This window comes from Zonotrichia leucophrys, chromosome 5 (genome assembly GCF_028769735.1).
Source record: "Zonotrichia leucophrys gambelii isolate GWCS_2022_RI chromosome 5, RI_Zleu_2.0, whole genome shotgun sequence".
Classification (NCBI taxonomy): Eukaryota; Metazoa; Chordata; class Aves; order Passeriformes; family Passerellidae; genus Zonotrichia; species Zonotrichia leucophrys.
This window is the reverse complement of record NC_088175.1, coordinates 12,716,845-12,738,927: the sequence shown is the minus strand read 5'-3', so window position 1 is coordinate 12,738,927 and position 22,083 is coordinate 12,716,845. Positions and strand designations below refer to the sequence as shown.

Sequence of the window (22,083 nt, the reverse complement as noted above, 5' to 3'; positions counted from 1 at the left end):
CCGCCGCCCGGCAGGGGGCGGTGCCGGCGGAGGCCGCGCGCTGAGCCCGAGCGGCGCTCGGTACCCGCGCGGGCGGCGGTGGGAGTCGGGCCCGGGGCCGCGGGGATCGGGCCGGGACGGACGGGGGCGGCTCGGCGCGGCCATGGAGATCGGCACCGAGATCAGCCGCAAGATCCGGGTGAGACAGAAGCAGCCGGGTCGCTCCCTCCGCCCGCGGCAGGAGGCCGGGCCCCTGTGTGGGGCAGGCCCGGCCGGCGGCTGAGGCACCGGGCTCCGGCCGGCCCCCCCGTCACGGCAGCCGGCTGCGGGGTCCTCGGCCTCGGGACTCCCCGGGAGGGCGGGAGCAGGAGAGTCGTTTTTGTGGGAAGCGGAGTGGGGGCACCCTGGTCCCCGACGGGCAGCTGCCCGGTGCCGTCGGTGTCCCGGGGCTGCCGCTGTCGCCCTGCAGAGCCCGGCCGGCCCCGGGGCTGTCCGGGGGGCGCGCAGCTCGGCCGGGTGGGAGCCCCCGGTGCCGGCAGGGCCTGTCAGCCGCTCCCACTCGGCGGTCACCGTTTGGAAATCCCGGCAGGTTTCTGTTTCCCTGCTGAGCTGCGAATTACCTTTTATCAAATCAACTTAGATTTTTAGGTTTTTTTGCACCTTATGAGTCCGGGTGGTCTCTGCTCAAAAAAGGCCAGCTGGGACTCGGAGGTTGGATGGTAGCGCAGGCACTGGTCTGTACGGTAGAGAGAGTGAGATTCCGTTACTCTGCTGTCAGCCCCTTGCTGTTAGAACGTTCCTGTCCTGAGAGTACAGAATAGGAAAAGATTTAACATGTTAAATCAGTGTGCTCAAACAGTAAATAAGAGAAACTTTGCTAAGCCTCCCACATCTTTAAAGTTAGAAATACTTTGTTGATCCATCCCTTAAACAATATTTCATTATTTTTTAGGGTGCTATTAAAGGAAAGTTACAGGAGCTGGGGGCTTATGTTGGTAAGTTTTGCCATGTGTTCAGCAATCTTTAGATCATTTTTGTTATGTAGGAAAAAACCCAGCTTAGCTAATGGAACTTACTGTTACCTGTGTTATTGCATACAGAAGCCTTAAGCATGAGAAGAAATATCTGAAGTGCTGGACTAGTGAGAAAGAAAAACATATACTTGACAAAATATTATAGTAAGCATAAGAGGAAGCAGTATGTGAACATCAGTATATGAAGAACTAAAAGAAAACAACTAAGAAGTCGGTCTAATAATCTTCCCTTTTAGAAATGGTGGCAAGGGATTTGAAAGAAAAACAAACCATGATGTGAATATCTGAGGAAATTTCTTTGAAGCATTAGGAGAAACATTATATAAAGCAAGAGCCTTGGAAATACAGCAGCAGTTAGCTGTGACCTCTCTGGGATGGAATCAGTCTTTCTTAGGCATATTTTTAACAGCTCTTGAATTCAGAGTGAGGTGTCTGTTGAAATTAGGAGGGAGGACAAAGATGAGTGAGTGGCTTAGGAAATTAAAAGGCCAGGTCAGAAACATTATGTGGGACAAACCTTTAAAATGAAAGAGCTGTGTTGGCTAATGATGATGAAATACATGTATCTGAATCTTAGAGGCAGGGGGAGATTTTATTTTGGCTTGTGGCAGGAGGGGTGAGTCATGTGAACATCTGTGGTCTTATGGGTTTGTTTTTTCTGAACCTGGGAAGAAATGGGTATTGCACTTCAGAGCAGCTCTTTTCTGCAGCAGTAGAAGTTGGTAACTTAACACAGCATTCTGTTGGAAACAAAATACCTCAGTCCTGAAATTGCATTGTTGTTGTCTGTCATACTTCTTGGATTTCAGGTGAAGAAAAGGAATTGAAAGCATAATTTAGTGATCCTGTGAGTTGCAGGGCCAAGTTCAAAGTTTGTTTTAGCCCAAATTCATCTGCTTTCCTGTTTTAAGGGGGGCATTGTATTTATGGAAAAATGTATTGGCTCCATAGAAGGGAGTTACCTATGAGCTGATACTCTGAACTCATTTGGTGCCTAGGAACCATGTTTAGAACTTTTTAATTGTAAAATCATTTTTTTCAGCATCTCAAAGCTTGTCTTTTTAAGTAACTAATTTTCTGTTGTTTGGTTGGTCGGGGTTTTTACCATCATTCCAGGTTTCAGTTTCTCAGTCCTTGATTCTTTGCTTTCTTCTGTATTTCTGAAATAAAAGTCTTTCTTGTCTCTAATACTGAGATGCTGGTAGAATACTAGCCATCTTTGATTCCAGCTATGACTCTTCTTTCTTTGTTTGCCTTCTGTCTCTGTGTTCAGAGGACAGGTTTCCCGTATTCCTTGGACCAGCAGACAATGTCTGCAGTTTCTTCTCAGTCAGCTTCTGAACTTCTTTAAATAACTTTGTATTCTTTATTGCTAAGTCTGTCTTGCCTTGGTCTCTTTTTTCTTTTTAAACCACTGTTTCCAAACTATTGTGATTTTTCAGGTTTCTTTTCTTGACTAGAGTATTTTGGACAACTTTTAAAGTAATCTTTTTCAAAAACTCTCCATGTCTTCTTTCAGGTAACCAGTAAAAAGTTGGTTCTCCATTATTCTAGCCTCTGCACAAGAATCATGCTTTTATTTCTTTCTGTAACTGCTAATTCTTTTCTCTTGAAAACTCTTCTACAAGAAGATGTTTTGAAACTAACTTGCTGTGTAGAGCTTACAAAGGAAATATTCATATATTTAAAGCAAGATGAAGTAAGTTAATTCTTCATCAGGTAGGAAATTTTTCAAAACGCTGTAGTTCCACGTTCAGTTTAAGTTGGCATAAGCCAACTAAATTACTAAGTTTCTACAGTTACTGAGAAAGTAGCAACTTACTAAGTAGTAACCTCCTTCTTCTATCATACTGTTACAGGTAATTGTTGCTAACTTATGCTTTTATCTGTACTTAAAGTATCTTCTTTACTTTATCATGTGTTGAACCACCTGAAGAACTTATGTTTAAAAGTAGCTTGGCCAATAAATAAAATTCATTCTAAGGTCCTAGGTCTGAACATTGGTTCATCTTGTGCAGCTTGTAGTTTGCAGTGAAAAAGAAACCCAAACACAAAGCAGCAACAACAAAAACTGAAACAAAAAGCCCCCAAAAAGAAGTGAGGGTTTAAGCTTGGAATGGGTTATGTTCAGCCAGTTGAGTAGTGGTAGTGCAGGTACAATGTGTGAATTGTGTTTTTGTAGTCTAGGGGAGAGAGAAATTATTTACAGTGTACATAGGTATAGAAGAAAGGCAATTCCTTTCATTTGGATTTTGATTTGTATTTTTCATTTTTTAGGTCTTTTTAGTGTTGTGTTCTGTCTTAGCTTGATTAAATAAGCACAGCTGTATCAGTACCTTGATTCAGATTCATAATTTGAGGTATTTCCCAGCTGTGTGCACTTACTATTGTTATGATCACATGATGCCATGGAGTGGGATTGGAGAGCATGAGATGTTTGATTAAACTAAATTGAAGTCAGCGCTCAAGAAGCACAACTAATGCCTTTGAGCAACAATTGTGGCAGTCAGTCCTTCGGCAGAGGCCAGAGCTAGGCCAAAGCAAAATGCCAAACACCAAACTCCCCAAACCCTTAATGTGGTGATGTTGGGCTCTAAGCACCTTCCTGTGCATTCTGAGGAGTGGGAATGCCTTGTATGCAAGGGAATGGATTTCTCACAGTGTATGAAATTGCATGCATTACAGAGTAGAAATTCAGTCGTGAAGTTGCTGGGATTTGTTTTATTTTTGTAGGTAGAAAATCTGAAAGTTAATACAGTTTTGATTTGTTCAATACACGTATCAGAAATGGATATTTATTTCTTTTGTTTCTGTAACTAAAGGAAATTTAACAAGGGTAAGGTGCTGTATTTGGCAATATTTGAGGTGATGAATATTGTAGATATTTTTTAGTTTGCTGGTATTCAAGAAAAAGGATATAGGCAGCGGAGTGGCTTTCTTTTATTTTGTTCTTCTTTCCATTCTGTTTACTCCCTTTTTAAATACACTGATCTTCAGCTTATGCTCTTGTGAAGCTGAGGATCTTTTATTCCTTGCTTGTAGATGAGACTTGTATTGAATCTCATAGGAAATGGAAGACTTGTTAATTTGCTTCCCTAATCCTCTGCACAGTCTTTATAGTAAGATAGAAAGAAAATGGTTACTTGTTTAAAGATGTTTGTTATGTCTTCCATGATTTATTATACTTTAAAACAATGTGTTTCTCTTTCTATTAGATGAAGAGCTCCCTGATTATATTATGGTTATGGTGGCCAATAAGAAGAGTCAAGAGCAGATGACAGAAGACCTTTCCCTTTTCCTTGGAAACAATACTGTCAGGTTTACTGTCTGGTATGTTTGCAAGCTGCTTGTCACACTTCTTATCAGTAGTGCACGACTGCTTTCTATAAGTGACACCTGACATTTAAAAAAGTTATTTATCTTCCCATTATGTAATTTGTATTAATAAAAACTTCTACTTTGCATGTCTAATAAGTACATTAGTTTTAGTCCATCAGCAGTTAGGCTTTTGAGGTGATAGTTAGATGGAAAAGGATGGGAGGACATTTTTGTTTATAGGCCAGTCAGATTTGTAAATGAAGTGCTCAGATGAGTAGGGGCTGTATGTTGACTTAAAATTATTCCTGCAAAAGCCCCTGTGAGATGAGAGCATTGTTTACTGCAGTTAGATGTGAAGGACCAATCTGCTTTTATGCTAACAGTGCTTCAGGTTGCTGTGCATGGGAATTACTATATCAGGGCAGATGAGCAGTGGATCTAATTCTGTGTACTGTCTTTGACAAGGCTTAGCACCAAATGCTTAGGTATTCCCACCTCTCAGGCTATTTATTTATTACCACCACCCAAATCCAATACTCCAAAGTAGAACCTCAGAATTACTGTGAACAGGACAAGTTAACAACACTTCAACTCTGCTGTCAGCCCCTGACAATGTAGATTCATTTATTCCATGCTGCATGACAAATTTAGGCATTATATTTCTCATGCATTTTCTAATACTGAATTTGTTCTACAGTAGAAACCTGTAAGTAAATCCACATTTCAGACATTTGACTCTCGAGATTTTGTTGCTTTCAGAGTTATGTATTTTTTCAAGTTAATCTTATTTCTGAATCTCCTACCTAATAGAGCTTTAAAGATCATTATTTTATTTTGTGTAGATGAGAAAAATACTACAATTTTTTCTCTTTTTCAGTTTGCTTTCTTTGACATATTCATAGTGACATTACATTCTGTTCCAATATTTCTTCTATGTCATTACTTCCTATGAGCTTTTCTGTTATTGAATAGCAGAGAGAAACATTTTAGAAGTTGGCTATGTTATGAAATCATAAATACTGACAAAAAATGAAAAATAGTTGCAGCTATTACAATTCACTGTATTAGCTGTTTAAACTGATGGATTTTCAGGTGATAATGTAACTTTTGTGGATATAGTTTGATTTTACTTAGGTTTCATTTTTCTCCTGGCATTTGTCAAAAATATAATAGAGGAGTACAATCAAGTGTGGACCTTTTTTTGAAAACTGCACTGGCGTTTCTTTGCTGCCTCTTGTGGCCTGCCTAGGTGAAGCTTTTGGGTTTCAGTGTATCAGGAAATCATGCAGTTGTCTTTCTCACAGTAGTTTTGGGAATCAGATCAGTGAAGTTTACACAAGTGGATGAGGATGTAGCTCCTGTACTACGGTTTTGACTGAATCCTGATATGCAGTAAAAAACAGTGTAGCAGAAAACACTTTCAGGGTTTTGTAAATGAAATTAAAAAATAATAAATATGTAGAGAAAGCAAATTTCATCAAAGAAATCAAGATCATTTTATATATTTATATTGTAAATGATGTATTGACTATATGCTCGTATACCACCAGCTGGTTTTGAAACCTGCTTAAATGTTAAATGTAGTGACTGTTTTAACCCTAAGTCATTCTCATTTTATATATATTTATATATAAATACAAACTCAGTTTTAAGAGTGCTCTATCAGGTACCAAAGTAGGTATTGGTTAAAAGAAGGATGGAAAAGAAGACAAGATGAAACCTGTGAATAAGCTGTAAGGGAACTAGTGGAAAAGTGTTACATAGCATTGTAGCTGTGAGTTTTATATGCTTTTACTTCTTCTAAAGGCAACTCAGAATGTATATGTTCTTAAATGTTGGTGAAATGCAGTACTCAGCAAGATCTGCCTTCCTTGTTTTGTCTCTGTAGCTGGTAATTTTGGGCCTTCTGGCAAAAGTTTCACAGCAATTGTGACAAACCTGGCAATCCTGCTGGTTGGCCACCACTTCTTGCTCTGAACCAAGTGTCAGATCAGATATTCTGAGGTCAGTGTGAAAACTGATCTGCATCTCCAGAGCTCAGCTGACAAGTGTTCTAGTGAAAGCTCACAAGGAGAACAAGTATAAGCCTTCATTATACCCACATGCAGCCTTTGCAATTTGTTCTTGTCCCTTAGCTCATTTCAAATATTCAGCCAAAATTATGGAATTGCACATTATCAGGTTTGAATTCCAAGGAAGATATGAGTTTAAGTGTTGAGGTTTTTTCTTTCTTCTCACTGTAATATCTGTTTATTTTTGAGCAGCCTTAAAGCCACATAGTTTTTTGTGTTACTTCAGCTTAGTGCCTTTTTCACAGGCAAAGGGCAGATTTGGTAATTTGCTGAGATATTTTTGCTCACCAGCACATCTCAGAGAGTATGTTGGTATATACAAAGCATGGTGGGAGAATCCTGAGAGTCTTACAAACTATATATATATATATATATATATAAAACAGTTATATACTGTTTGAGTTTGTATTTTCAATTATGTTTAACTCTACTGTGTAATTAAAGTTTCATATACAAAGTAAAATTTTAGGCTATGCTTTAGGCTTCTGACTTCGGTTTTTTGAATCAATCTTTTTGATACTTAACTCCATTGATTGTAGTGAAATGTGGATAGTACTGGCTTTGAATATGTAAACCAACTAAATGCCAGAAGTAGATGATGTGATGAATACTCTGCCTGCATGTGCAAGACACATTGCAGGCAAGGTACTTCAAGCCTCCCTTTTGAGGTTAAACATACTTTGGTTGATGGAAAGTGAAGTCTTAAGGGTGGAAAGGCAGTGGGTTTCCAAAAAACGATCAGTTTCTATCTATCTCTAGACAGATATCTCTGTTTTTATCAGTCTGAATGTAAGTTAAGGTTTTTTAATTCTCCTTTTTCTCTTTTGCTTCCTTCCCTGTCTGCTGTCTATTTCAGGCTCCATGGTGTTTTGGATAAGCTGCGGTCCGTGACTACTGGTAAGTAAGAAAATTAAATTTTGAGTGAAGGGAGGCTTATTTGTTCTGTGTAGTATTATATGTCTGAGTTGTAAAAATATCTTGTCTGTTTCATTATTTTTTTGTTTCTGTGGTTTAATGTAAAAGTGAAAGGTACCTGTCTCCACAGAACCAACCAGTGTAAAATCTTCAGAATCGAATATCTTTGAGAGCAGCCTGCCTCCCAGCAAAAGCAGCTCATGTGTGAGTGATGAGAGGAGGCGGGACGATATCTTGCCCCCTCTTGCAGTGTCAAGCACTCGGACTGAAAGAAATGACTCCAGAGTTTCAACCAGCTCACAGGAGCAGAGGAACACTGCTGCCAGGTGAGGCTGCTGGCTACTTCCTAACACACCTTCAGACACCAGTAGTTGTGTGAGTGTAATAGCCATTCTAAAGAGTGCAGACACTTGGAAAGATACAAGTACTTTTGAAGAGTGAAGCATTGCTACAATTTGTTGTAAAAAAAAACCCCTTAAGTCAGAACTCAGCTCTTTAAGCAACTTAGCTTAAAGATTAGATTAGGACCTAGATTAATTAATCAAACTGAAAAATATCAGTGTGTTAAATTTGTATAAACAGTAATACATTAATGATTCTTGATTAAAAGACAATTCTCATTTTTCAGGACTTGACTTGCAGATAATAGTTGGTGATTTCTTTTTTAATCAGGCAGTCTTGTGAAGATGGTTCTGCATCCCGCTTAACATCTACGGTCAAGCCTTTGAGGGAATTGTCACCTTCTGAAGCTGTAATTGACATTAAACCTGAACCAGATGATCTAATTGATGAAGACCTAAACTTTGTGCAGGAGAATCCATTGTCACGAAAGAAACCCATTGTGACTGTGACTTACGGTTCCTCTCGTCCCTCGGCTGAGATCTACCGGCCCCCAGCTGTCAGGAGTGCAGATGGAAACGTTCACGTGCCCAGATTGTCTCAGCAGGGCAGCCTGCAGGGGAGCCGCCAGTTAGACACACAAGGCTGCAGGTCTCTGGAAACAGGCCAGCTGTGCAATCCAGAAGCATTTGGCAGCTTAGCAGAAGGTCACAGACCCACCTCCAAACTCGGTGCTGATAAAGTGGGCAGTGAGGTTGGTACAACCTAAACTATTGCGAAACTCTATTCTTGTTAGGAACCTGAATTGCTATGGATGCTTCAGTAAAATCTTGACCTCAGCGAAATCAAAAGACTTCTGTCACTGGTACCAGGTTTGAGATTTCATCCTTTGAGTCCACTGGTAAAAACAGATTTCATAATTTGACATCATTATCTGAGAGCTTGCTGCATTTCAGGGTTAATTACCATATTCATCTTCATGCCATACTGACTTGGACTAACAGGTTAGCACATTATTGAGGTGCATATGATGAATCAGAAATCATAATTCTGCTCTTAAGCTCATTGAATAAGCATGATTTTCCCTAAGTGATATGTATATAGCCCCAGCTTTACAGAGTCTTGTAAATCAGGATTTTTGGTATGCTGTTTATTAACCCAGATACATTGATGATGATGAGGATTATTATTACTATTCTCTTGAGAACCATGTCAGTTAAGAATTCTTTGGGATGGATGTTGGACAAGGATAAACTAAAAGATGATTGCTGCCCTAAGTACTTTGGAGGCCAAGCTAAGCCAGTCAGGGTGGTAGTCCTAGCTGATAGACTATCTGTGTGAATGAAGAGCCTTTTTTGAGAGGAATGAAGATCATTATGGCTACTAATGTTGTAATGATTTTACAAACCTTGTGTTGCAAGTGCATCTATGTTTATTGCAGCTCCTAAAGTTCCCTGTCTTTGCCACTGCTTAATTTTGTATAAAGGATAATGAATTTTACTTGGAAATCCAGAATGCTTTACAAAGATACATTGTGGTGTCTTAGTTTTTGAGAATGGAGAAGAGCAAATGAGAATATAGTGATTTATTTAATGTACATAAATCATTGATGAATGTCTGGAACATCTCTCCTTGGAAATGTTCAAAAAAGGTCTTGTGATACTTTTCTTCTGTTACTGTTGCATGAATAATGTCCAGAAGAGACAATAGGGACCTTACACTATCTAAACTGGACCATTCTGACTGTGTGTAACAATTAGCATCTTTTGAAATATGTAGTTTTCTTGCTTAAAATGAGGCGTTACACCTGTCTGAAATTAGAGTTGATACAGAGGAAGAAAGTAATTTATGGTGATTTCACTTTTCTCTCTCTCAGTCTTTCAACATACTCATCAGACGAGTACTATAAATTTCTTTGGAAAACCCTGGTTTTCTGTAGGCGTTGGATAATTTTTCTGTACTTGAGAGATTTTTTTCTTATTTTTTCCTAAGTGGTGTTTACATTTTAATTTCCAGTGAGATGTTTCAGTGTCAATGTGTCTGATTTTCGCATTACCCAGAGCAGTCTCTTGTCCAACTGGAAGGGAAGTTCTCCATCTGCTGGCTCCAGGTGGAATTGCAGTGCTTTCTTTGCTGGTTTCTGCTAAATGAGCCGTTTTGCCTGCTCTGTGCGTTGTAGGAGGAAAACTCCAGGAAGAGACGGCTGCCTGTTGTAAGCTCGGTGGTCAAAGTGAAAAAGTTCTGTAATGATGGAGAGGACGAAGAGGAAGAAGAAGACTATGGATTGCGAACAGGAAGCATCTCCAGCAGTGTGTCTGTGCCTGCAAAGCCAGAAAGAAGGTACTGAAGATCTCAGTGTTTCTGAGTTTTCAAGAATTAGTATAATGAATGAAAACTTTGGAAGTGGGGAAAATCAGTTTGCACTTTCAAGAATTGACAGACAAAATTTAGTAAACAATTTTTTATATTTTTTGTACTATCTCAGAACTCTATGGATGAGATGCCTGTTTATGCCACACTTTTGCCTTTGATTTTGTAACCTCTTTTCATTATTGCATGTAAGATGCAATGGAGTGTGAATTTTTACATTATTTGGGTGAAGTTTACTGGCAGAAGAACATGAATGTTGACATGTTTCAGACCAGGTATTTATTGTGGTAAAATGATTTTTCAGTAATTTGATTTATTTTCAGGAATTTTTTTCAAACCAGTTATCACTTCTTCTTTACGGTGATTTCAACTTTTCAAACAGTCTTCAGAGGTTTTTCCTTTTTTTCTGCTCCCTAATTCTAAGTGTCAGGCATTAGTCAAAATACATAGCTTTTGTATCTGATTTTTAACAATAGAGTAAGAACATATAAACTAGAGAAGAGATGGTTCTACTGACCTACAGTGCTAGCTTGTATAATATTTATTGTAAGCTAATATACTGTATTTAATTTATTTTCAGTACCACAGCACATTGGTCTGATTTAAGCTTCCTTATTGTTGGTGTTAAAGACAAGAAGAAAACCTTTTTTTACAAATAATATGTTTTTAATAGAGTCATTCTAATTATGCAGCTGGATCATATTTCTCAGTATGGCTGCATAGTTATTGGTGCCAGCACAAACATAACAAGAGATAAGTGGTGGGCAGAGGTTGGAAAAAATTAATGGCAGAGAGTGCCTTTCATATGTAGCATGGTTTTACAGCAGCTTGAGAGGTGAAATCACACATCTGGGCTTCCATTTTTTAGAGTGTTTTGTGGATCCCCATCTATGAGATAATAGATTAACTGAAAACTGTTTTAGATAAAATAATTGTAGGTGATTTCTGTTAATATTTTTCCTGTTGAAATAACTGTCTTTAACATGGATACTGTTGCTGTGCAATCCATGTCTGATTAATTTTTTTTTTATTTCCCTTAGACCTTCATTGCCACCTTCAAAACAGGCCAATAAGAACTTAATACTGAAAGCAATCTCTGAAGCACAGGAATCAGTTACAAAAACAACCAATTATTCCACTGGTAATTAGCATTGATTTTGCTTGTGTTAATCTGTGATATTTCCAAATTCTCTTGTATAAATCCAAGCTAAAGAAAGCGCTTAGAGATAAGACAGAAAGCTAAACAGCAAGACAGTTATACTTGAGGGATTTACTGTGTCCTGTTTCATTGCATTGATGTTCAGTGATGAATTATAAAAGCATAAATGAGGGAGAGGGTCTTTTTGAACCTAAGTGATCCTATGAATCTGCTGCCATTTCTTTGTTCTATTCTATTTGCAAGCACTTCAGCAAAGGGTAGCTAGCATCATATGAAGAGACATATGGATGTTCCATGATTATTTATATGAAAGATGGAATGAAAAGTGATTTCAAAACTGTCAGAAAGTACCATGTTAATTATATGTAGAAGTGGATGAACGAGTGCTTTGCTGTTGTCACTGTAATCCTTCTCATGCTGTTTTGTCTTACAAGTAGGAGTTCCGAGGTGCCACTCAGGGTGCTCTGTGCACATGCACAAATACACTTGAACAATTTTACAGACAAAACAAAGAATTTTACAGATAGCTAAAGGTGCTTTTTGTGGAGACAGACACTTGGGATTTTGTGTGTGTGTAGGAATTTGTGAGAGTTATTTTAGCATAATAGATCTAAAAACAGTACTATTGTGTGATTGGGTAGTATGTAAATGATTTACCATTGTTTCTCTGTTTAAAGTTCCACAGAAACAAACTGTTCCAGTTGCACCAAGAACTCGAATTAGCCCAGAAGAATCACAGTTAGAAGTGATTCATGTGCAAAGCAGACTGCCTGTTCTGAGTTCTCAGCTTCAAGTAGAAGAGTCAAAGGAGCAGACAGTTGAAGAAATTCAAGGTCATCTGATAATATTTTTCAAGAATTTATTCTAGGGAATATCATTTTACAAGCTGAGCAGCGAAAAATAAACGAATGCTTTTAATTTTTAAAACTGCATCAGGAGTTGCATGCAGAATTGCCCTGAAGACCATGCAGCTTTCAAAAGCATGGCTGTCAGATAGACATGTATCCAAACACACAAACTCAGGGGATTTAATCAGTAAGCAAAGAATGTTACAGCTCTGTGGCGTGTCACTGAAGAATTATTTTGCATAAGCACTTACATTTGGATAGCTTCTCTTTTCCTCATCCTTTGCATATTTTCCTTAGTATCTTGTAGGAGTAATTCTGTCACAAAGCTTAAGTGAGAGTGAAGATTCTCTAGAGTATTTGGAACAATTTTCCAGCATATGAAGTATTAAAAGATTCTTTCAACACATGGTTTCCACACAAATGGTTATAGTGTTTTATTTTTCAGTTTAAATATAAGAATACTCTATTTGCTCTTACAGGACAGCTGATACCAGGCTAACTGTGTCAGCTTTGGTTTTTACTTCTGTTTTGAATCTCCTAAAGGCAGTCAAAGTGCCTTTTCAGCATGGTTTTCTTATAGAGGATGGGGGATTGTCTTTGTTAGTCACAAGAAATCATAGAAGTAAGACGGGAGAAAAAAATATTTCTCTAACAAGTACTTAGTTGATACTTGCTAAGTGTTTAGATATTTGGATAATGAATCAAATTTGGTTTTGAGTAAGATTTTTGTTACATCATCCTATGATCATTGTAAAGGAACGGTAAATATTCATTATTTTAAAAAGATTTTTGCAGTTGCTTATTCCTAATATAAATGTATTTGGAATCTTTCTGCCACCTCAAAGTATGTGAGAAAAAGTTTTATCAGCCTTTGAATTAATGCACAGAAAATAAATATTTTCACTCTTTTGCCATTGAAATGGAAATGACAGCTTGCTTAGGAAATGTACAGAAAGCAAAAATAAATGTAGAACAGTGCTGCTCTGATTTGCTCTTTTAAGAAGATTGTAAAGTAGTCCCTTGCTACATGCTTTCCTCTGTGTGTGATTTCTGAATGGCCAACTCTTCTACAAATGAGGAGGAGGAACTTGGCCTTCATCAGTTGCTGTGCCCACAGACCTCATTTGTACTAAGCAGTGATTATGGGAACGAGTAGGGTCCTACAGTGCTTAGATTTTGCCATGTTACTGTTCCTGAAACAATGGGAAAAGGGTTCAGCATAATAATGAAAATTACTTTTAAAATGTTAAAAGTGTGAATGTTTTTATTGTTGATTTTTTTTAACAAAAGAATTAAGAGAGTGTGCCTCAGTTCTCTAATCTATAGTTTCAGGTTGAGATGATGTTAAATATGCTTCTTATTGCTGTTTTTTTTTAGGAATTGAACAAAAGGAGCTCTCTTGTCGGCTTCAGATTGATCCTATGATTGAAGATGCCTTGCAAGTGTCTCAGGGTTAAGTCTCGTGATCTTTTATTTTCAAACCTAATATTACTGGCCAGTGAATGTTAAGATACTCGTTTTCAGTTAATTATAGTGATTTCTATAATTACCTAGTTTCTACATCTCTAAGGAATGAGTGCATTACATTAGTAGCTGTTCAGAGGATGAGAGATTTGGAGGGGGAGGGAGGTTGCACCCCTTCGGTGCTGTTTCAGCATAGCCATTCCACTTAGAAAATTCCTGATCTGACCTAATATGGCTTATGGCTTCTGTGGATCCACCCCTGTGAAATTAACAGGAAAGTAAAAATGTTTACTGGAAACTACTGGGAAAAAATTAAAACAAAGTAAGATTAGCTTAGTGACCATGTAAATTGATATTAGGAATATGCTATAAGAGTACAACTGCCACCTTATTTTACTCTTTTCTGTGTAATTTTCTCCCAATGCAGATTACTGTGACCCAGAGTCTCTGGTGCACTCAGATACTCGCTCGTTCATCCTGAAGAAGCCCAGGTTGTCAGAGGAGATGGCGCCACAGAATCAGCAGCTGGGGAAGAAGGGCACAGAGGCCGTGCGAGTTCACTCAGCGCGTCTCATACAGACACGGTGAAAAGCTACTGCATTTAGGAGGGTTGCTAGTCAAATTGCTTGTTTGAGGTTTAGATGGAGCCCTTTGGTCAGACTTGTGCTTTGTCAGGTCAGTCAGGAGGTGTGAAATCATGCAAAATGGATTGACTTTGAATAGTAGAAGAAAAAAAGCAGGGGCAAAAAGCCTTCCTTCTCTAGAAAAATAATTGTAGGGTCAACTGTAGCTTGAGCAAGTCTTCGATTTGCATGAAAGAAGGAGCTGAAGTACTGCTCTTCTGTTCTGATTTCTGAAATCTTAGTCAAGTAACCATTTTGCTTAAACTGCCTTTAGTTTTATACCTGTTTCACCCTTGGATTACATTTCTTAAGAAACATCTTTTAACATAGTATTGAGTGTGGTGAATCCTGGACAATGATTTAAGGCTCCTTACTGGAGAGTTTGACCAGGAGAAGCTTCAAGTTCATGTCAGCTTCAAACAAAGTTCCAGGTAACAAATAGTCCTACCTGTTACAAGTTAAAGCCACTCTGAACAGCATGATGAACTTCATCACCTGGGCTGCTGTGCTTGAGAATCTGCTGGTGTTTCCTTTCTGTGAGTGGCTTTCAGCAGCCTGTGTTAATTGAAAACAAAACCAACACTGAGCAAACAAACCGAAAAGGATAACCTGGCAATATCACAGTTGAAAGCTGTGACTGTGCTATAGGAGAGAGGTACATTTTTCCATGTGAATAGGTCAGTTTCTGACTGCTTCAGTCTGAAAGTTCTAGCTCATGGTGTTTTTCACATTCTGGTTTCTGTCCATTATACAGTGTAGTTGCTTTTAGCATCACTTCATAGGGAAGCAAAGGTTATCCCATTGCTGGTTGTCTAAGATGAGAACTCCACAGTTCTCCAATACTTAGAATCACTTGTCATTCAGGAAATCCCTGTGGTGAAATGGATGGGATGGTGAAAGGCTGGAGAAAATGTATGTGTTCCCTGTTTTAATGCTGCTTCTTATCCATGCTGACTACTGTCAGATACAGGACACTGGGCTATTGGTGTCTGACCTTTTAGTCTGGCTGAGTGTCAAGGTTCTTAGTATCAGTATTGCAATTCTCTCATCCTAGTTCTAAAAACTTTTACACCACTTGTTTCATAATGTGCTTTTCAGTAATTTTGAGGAGACACGCGTTTGGTGTGTTAAAAGGTTTGTAATTCCAAGAGTGGTATTTGCTCTCTTTTTCTGCCTCAAAACTGCAAATTCCACAGGATTGACTGTTTGTAAATAGCTTTTGGATCCACAGCTTTTGGATCTGACTGTTGAGCAGAATGCAACAGACTGAATCTGTACCTAGAGCTGTAGTTCTTATTAGTGCCTCAAGGGAGACTAGAAGTCCAACTGCTAACTGGAGTGCATTACCAGTAATTGCTAAAAGAAGGTCTGTTACTGCTCAACTCCCCATTGATTAGCTTGTACTACTTTCACTCACTACCACAGCTCACATTCACTCAAACCTCATGAGTCAGAAAATATGAATTTACTACATTTCTTTGTTTGACAGAGACCAGCTTGCACAGCCAGAGAAACCTGCTAGTCCCAAGTTCATTGTGACCCTGGATGGCGTGCCCAGTCCACCAGGATACCTCTCTGATCAGGAGGAGGAAGAGATGTGTCTAATGGAAGGATTGAGGCCAGTTACCCAGCACATGTATGCTGCCAAAGGATTGAAAGGTCTTCGAGCACAGCAGATGCAGATTGTAACCAGGCAGCTGGAGAACTGTGATGGTAATTATACTGACCAACAGGTGTAATCTTGCTGTGCTGCTTGAGCATGGCTACACCTCCTGGATATAGAAACCAAAGTGGTGGTGTTTATTCAAATTAGAGCATTCTTTAGGCAAATGAAATCTAGGAGTTCAGTGGGACCATCTCTTCAGAAGCCTTTGTCTTGGAATATTAGAACAATACAGCACATGGTAGTTCTTGACACATCTCAGTATTGGTAAAAATTTGGTTGGGATTTTTTAGTTGATTGGGTTAGTTTGTTTGTTGTTTTTTTGTTTTTCTGCAAATGTAGTTGGTCTTCATTGCCAGAAATCTGCCCTTCTGGTTGACCTGTTATAATTTGTCTCTGTGCTGATGGACAGGTGATGTTACAGTTAACACACTGACGTGCCTTGAACCTTTAACAATATGTCAGATGGTATTCATGTTTCTGTCGAGGGTTATGACACCACAAGGAGCCTGGTAGGGTAAGGTGTTGGTAGAGTCCAGTGGTGAGCACCTGAAAGAAGAACTTAACAGTGCATGATTTTACAGATTTTTCTGTATTTTCTTTCTATATTTCTTTTGAATAACATGGGAGCTTGCTTGCTGAACCATATGCTTGAATTGTTTAGAATGCTGACATGGTGATGAAAACCACAGAGGTTACAGTTTTGTCATAGGCCTGTTGAATACATGCCTGAGGGCTGTGCTTGGATTCCTGTTTTTTAATTCACTTTCTCAAGAAAATAAGGATCTTTATTTAATGTAGTAACCATGTATCCAAATTTCTGAACTAAATAAAGAATACTGTTTGATGCTGTACTGAGAACCCTTAAATTGCATGGATCCAGCTTTAAATGTGTAATGCAAATATGAGAGCACCATAGCAAAAGATCTTTTAAGTCATGTCCTTTCAGTTCCCTGGCTGCAGAAGTACTACACATATCAGGCAGCCTTAAATATTAAGGGAATGTTGTGTATTCATGCACTTCACTTACACAGAGAAACAGTTGTTAGAGTACTTCTTGCAAATCCATGCTTTGCTGTGTGTAGCCTCAGACTCCTCACCAAAGCTATTTGGTAGAGGAGAGTGTTGCCAGCACAGTCCTAGCTCTGTTGAGGTTCCTGTGAATTTGCAGGGGTGGCACTGAAGCTCACACAGTCAGATCCATGTGGAAGTGATCTGCATGAGCCAGTGTGGTCCTAAACAGGATGGCATTATTTGGCTGTGGTGGGTTGCAAGGAGAAGGCATAAATGAGGCTAAGGATGGAATGAAGCTGGAGCAATTTGTGTCATCAGTGGGATCAGAGAAGGAAGTCTAGGCAGTGCTAGAAAACTTTGAAGAGCCAAAGGTTTAGGCAGATTTGGGAAAATAAGACAACAGCAAGATATGTACAATTGTCTGAATTTGGAGAATAAGGTTTTATAAGGAATTTAAATAGGAGAAAGTCAAAGTCCCATGTTCCTGTAAGGATAGTGAAGGTGTGGAATGTTTCAGCTTAGAGTTTCTTAAAACACTTTTTGGATTAGAGTCTGGGTTCAGGTAACTGAAGTGTCTTAACAAACTACATAGAACTGGTTCTTCTTTAGTAGATGCCCCCATAATAACAAATCTGATTATCATAAAAATTGATATTTAGCTTTCATCTGTTGAAATAATTTTCTAGAGTAAAAAATATCTTGGAGAAAGAAACATAGCTATAATTAACTCATGCTCAGCAGAACAGTCATAACTGAAGTTCAGTTGGGATTATTGCCTGTCTGTCCAAATCTTTAAATCAAAATTCAGATTGAAAAAGAAAACTGATTTATTTTGCTTGTAAACAGTGCAAATTTGATCTTTCATGATCAAACTGCCCAAAGGCAGCTGTCAGTCTGGTATTAAGACTTTACATTTTATAGTTTTGGAAATTTTCTTCAGAAATTATGATGTACATAAACTTTTACTGTCATGACATTTTGATTAAGAGAGAATAGAAGTACAGTGTATTTTGATTATGCTAGATTGTTTACACCAAGTTGCATATAGAATCATAAAGGTCCCAGCTTAGGGTTGTTTTTTTTTCTTCTTTCTTACCATCCAGTGGAAATGGAAGACTTAAGTATGCTACAAAAGCAGGAGAAGGTGCTGGAGCGCTGCAAGTACTGGCCTGCCTGTAAAAATGGGGATGAATGTGTGTACCATCACCCCACACTACCTTGCAAGTGAGTAGTACAGAGCTTATCTATTATTTTGATTTTCATTCCAGTGCTGCAAACTTCTGCACTGTGTCAGTAAATATTCCAAGGGAGCACAAACATGTCAGGACAGGATCAGAGCTAGATTATCACAATGTTATTCCTTCTGTTTTCTGCCCCTCTCCCAAGTGTCAGAACACAGGGCTGGCTGCTGACCCTTGCAGAAGAAAGCTTTAGTTTACAGAACAGGCTGGTGTTCATGAGTTGCTTGAAGATGCAGGAATCAGCATTATTCTTAAAAGAATAGGCACTTTTCTGCCAGCTGTTACAGTGCTTTTGAAGGTTAGGTTATCTTAGGTAGTAATGCAGTGATTGTGGGTTTTAAATTTGAAAGAGAAGGCAAACTCATGAATGTGCCCTGTGCCTTTGACTTCTCTTCCATAAGCAGGAACAGTCCAGGAAAAGAGTGCCTGGTTTGAGGTAGCTCTTACCAGATTGGGTAACTTCAGTTACTTGGACATACGAATTATCTTATAAATTCTGGTGTAACTCAATTCAAAATAAAACTCTTCAGAGAAAACTGTGTTACTGGGGAACACTGCACCCCTCTCTGGGGAAGGTCTGATTTCACATTGCCTTTGCCACTCTGTCACACAGTAGGAGGACGTGTCCTGGCTTGCACCAAGGACTTTGGGACCAAAGTGCCCTGAGAGTGAGGTGGTTCAGTTGTTCACTGCATGGAGGGGGGTCTGCAGGAAGGGCAGCTGAGTGCAGCAGTGTGGGTGCACAGCTCATGCACAGCTTGTGCCCCACTTGGGAAGGAACCAAGACATGCCCCAGCCCTGCTGCACCTCTCGCTTTCTGTGCAACAGATGTTTGGGGATTTTGCTCCAAGTATGAGCTTTTGACTCAATTTCTTTTCCCTCAGAGTTTTTCCTAACTGCAAATTTGCTGATAAATGTCTGTTCATCCATCCAAACTGTAAATACGACGCAAAGTGCACTAAGCCAGACTGTCCTTACACTCACGCCAGTCGACGAACCCCCCATCCATCTCCTAAACCAGGTGAGCACATCTTGTTTTCTGAGCTTTCAATGATAGTGCTAAAGGGACAGTGCTAAAGGGATAGCGCTAAAGTATTTTTGGAAGCAGAAACTCACAGTAACGAAAAAATATTTTTCTGCTTGAGTTAAACTAATTTTCTTACAACTCTTAGTGCAAGATGAAGAATAATAATCCAGTGCTACTGCAAAAACTGTTACCAGAAAAATCCTCCAATGCTTTTATGCAGGAGTCCCTATGAGGGCTGTGCAAGGCCAAAGTGGTGACTTGCACAACTTGTCTGTTTCTCTGAAGGGATTAGCCAGCGCTGCAGTTTTGCTAAGATTTTTTTCTTAAATTGGACACATGTTGTACCAAGGGCTTGTGACACACACTGAAAACAGAGGCTCCTGCCTTTGAACATTTTTTTCTTTAATGCCGGTGTAGGAGTGAAGTTGGTGTAGTGATGAGATGACTTTTGGCATGAGGTTACTTGATCAAGGCAGTAGCTATGTTTGATATGGGTTGGTGTTGAGCCTTTGAACCATGCTGAGGTGCAAGGACTTTACTGCATGATCTTCTGGAAGTAATTTAGCCCCTAGTCACAGTTCATGCAGTTTGTTACCTTGCCAGACCCCAAGCACAATGTGCTTGTCTCCTGTGTCATTTCCAGCAGCTCCTCCGTATTCCTGGAAAGTGCAGTGCCTGTGCTTATCAGTCTGGTCAGTTGAAACTCTAACAGGCTTCCTGCTGTCTAAATTTAACATCTGAGATTCTCTGCCTACCGGAATCTCTGTGATGGGAAGAACCAAGTTAAACGATTACCTGATAGCCTTGTTTTACTCCACGATCTACTAACTGCATTGGGAAATACTGGTTTTATTTCTTGCTGAATTTTGGTGTATTATAAAATGGAAATTCTAACAGAAAGATTGATATATTTAAGGTTGTGCAGAGCTGTCTTGAAAAGGCAATTTATTCAGATCCAGACTCACTTCCTGTTCTTTTTGTTTCTGCTGTTAGCACCCCTGCCCACACTGTCCGTACCCTCCAGCAGTCCGCTGTGCAAGTTTTTTCCAGCTTGTAAGAAAATGGAGTGTCCATTTTACCACCCAAAAGTAAGATATATCTCCTATCTTCCTTCCATTCTAGAAAGAGACTTAAAACATGCTACATGGGACAGAAAATGTTAGTAAGATTTAACACTTTTTTCTTTTACTGTTCACATTTTGACTTGGCCTTATAAGCATAATACATAAAAGTAGTGACTTAAGGAATTTGGAAAATTATACTTTCAAGTTATCTTTCTATCAAATGCTGCTGGGGAGCTTCAAACAGGACATAATCTCTTCAAAATATACCCAGCCAGGATGCTGGGGGCAGAGAGGAGCCTTTTGGGAAGGAATGCATCTCAAGACTCTTGACTCTTCCATCAGATCTGCTGCAAAATACAAAAAACTTTTAAGATTGCCCAGTTACCCTAAAATTTATTAATGTAATCTTTGTACCACAGGAGTCTATTACTTGGGTAGTTGTATAGAATTGTGTCCCTGCATGTAATGCCAGGAGGTGTAGTGCTTTTTCCAGCCCTAATAATGCCAAAATACCCATGCTCAGATACTATGAGCCAGAGTATCTGGCTCATTCTCCCCCTCAGGTAATGCTGTGTCATTCTCCCGACTTGTACACAGAGATCAATTTAAGCTGAACTCTGTAAACTCTTGCAAGCAAAGGAATTTCCACCAGTCAGTGCAGTGGCAGTTTTGGAGCATGAAATTCATAGTTGGTACATCTTGAAAAGGATTTTTTGTCACTGGCTTGAGCTGGTTGCCCTGGTGGAGGTGGGTGTTGGCTCAGTTGCAGGTGAGATGTGTCACACAGCAATACCAGGGTCACAGTGCAGCTCAGCATCTTCAAGTGTTCAGGCAGCCAGCACTGAGCAGCCTCTTCTGAAATAGTTTTGGTTTCAGCATTGTAGGTTTAATACACAGTGTACAAGACCAGACTGCACTTTCTACCATCCCACTGTTGCTGTACCTCCACGCCACGCCTTGAAATGGACTCGAACTCAAGCCAGGTGAGAAATACTCTAACCCTAACCAAGAAAAATAAAAGGTATGTTATGGCATTAGTAATGTAGTTTTACTCACAGAAGTAATATGTGTGTGAGGAACAGCAAAGATGTTTGAAGAAACATACTCCTTATGGGCAGCTTTCTTTTGAAGACAACCCTGTGCTGTTGTTTGGTCGTAGTTGTATAAACATTAACTCATGTGATGCAAGCCTGATAAACAGGTGCCCTGCAGCTGAGACAGAGCAGTCACTGGAATCCTGACTTGGACAGGGGGTGTTTTCTGAGGTGTGGTTGAATAAAGCTGAAGATCCTTTTACCATTGTTTTATCTTATGTCTAAGCTGTCTTTTCCACAATAGGTTCAGCTGTTTTCTTGGAGTGTTTGTGGCAGAGCAGCTCCTTCCTGTCCTCTGCCTGTGCTTTCATAGACCAGTAGCAGACTTTCCAAAGCCGCAGCTGTGGGCCTGCCATAAGGCTCATGTGATTGAATGGCCCAATCCCCTCTGCAAAGGTTTCAACCATTACAGGGATGGGGCACAGAGCAGTTCTCAAATCATCTTTACAGAGGGGCAGAATTGCTTCTTATGGAATTGTTTTTTTCTTCCTCCTCAGTGAATGAATATGATACAGCCTGGGACTGAGCTTTGCCTCCTCTGGACAGTAGAGGACAGGAGGATCAACCACCAGGACACAGGATGCTAGGAAAGACTCATACATTTTGGACTTTGAATATACATTGTTTTCATAAAACGAGATTGATTGCATACTTGAAATGTCTCTAATTTTTCAAGTTTGTAAGTTTGGACAATTTTACATTTTTTTTACGCTGTAAGAAAAAAACATCTGTGTAAGAAAAGTTTTAAGTTCCATTAAAAACCTTCAAAGCACATTTTTTGTTCTGTTTGTGTAATGTTCCTTGTTTAAGGGTTGGTGTGTTGAAGAATAAAGTATGGCAGCAGAAGCACTTGGAAAGC

At 39.4% G+C, this 22,083-nt stretch overlaps 1 protein-coding gene across 5 annotated transcripts; it reads left to right on the top strand.

Annotated features, from left to right (window-relative positions):
• The first annotated feature begins 50 nt into the window (after positions 1-50).
• On the top strand, positions 51-22,014 carry ZC3H14 (zinc finger CCCH-type containing 14). Of its 5 annotated transcripts, none has more exons than XM_064714429.1 (17): positions 51-178; positions 932-974; positions 4,229-4,343; positions 7,260-7,300; positions 7,449-7,644; positions 7,991-8,411; positions 9,837-9,997; positions 11,068-11,168; positions 11,864-12,019; positions 13,412-13,486; positions 13,926-14,082; positions 15,611-15,834; positions 17,902-18,022; positions 18,924-19,060; positions 20,060-20,154; positions 20,995-21,113; positions 21,722-22,014. In XM_064714429.1, exons 1-17 carry the CDS (start codon positions 143-145, stop codon positions 21,726-21,728), a joined length of 2,205 nt encoding a protein of 734 aa, XP_064570499.1. In that variant the 5' UTR covers positions 51-142; the 3' UTR covers positions 21,729-22,014. The 5 variants fall into 5 exon arrangements, with proteins under 5 accessions (XP_064570499.1, XP_064570500.1, XP_064570501.1 ...); XM_064714430.1 differs by having other exon boundaries at positions 21,007-21,113; positions 21,722-22,013; XM_064714431.1 differs by lacking the exon at positions 932-974 and having other exon boundaries at positions 102-178.
• Positions 22,015-22,083: the final 69 nt, after the last annotated feature.

What these genes read in the sequence shown, in the direction of transcription:
- ZC3H14 (XM_064714429.1), top strand. Translation starts at nt 143, where the DNA reads ATGGAGATCGGCACCGAGATCAGCCGCAAGATCCGG. An exon ending in ACTGTCAGGTTTACTGTCTG is followed by an intron (nt 4,344 to 7,259) that starts GTATGTTTGCAA and finishes TGTCTATTTCAG; the next exon opens with GCTCCATGGTGTTTTGGATA. An exon ending in CCATCCATCTCCTAAACCAG is followed by an intron (nt 19,061 to 20,059) that starts GTGAGCACATCT and finishes TTCTGCTGTTAG; the next exon opens with CACCCCTGCCCACACTGTCC.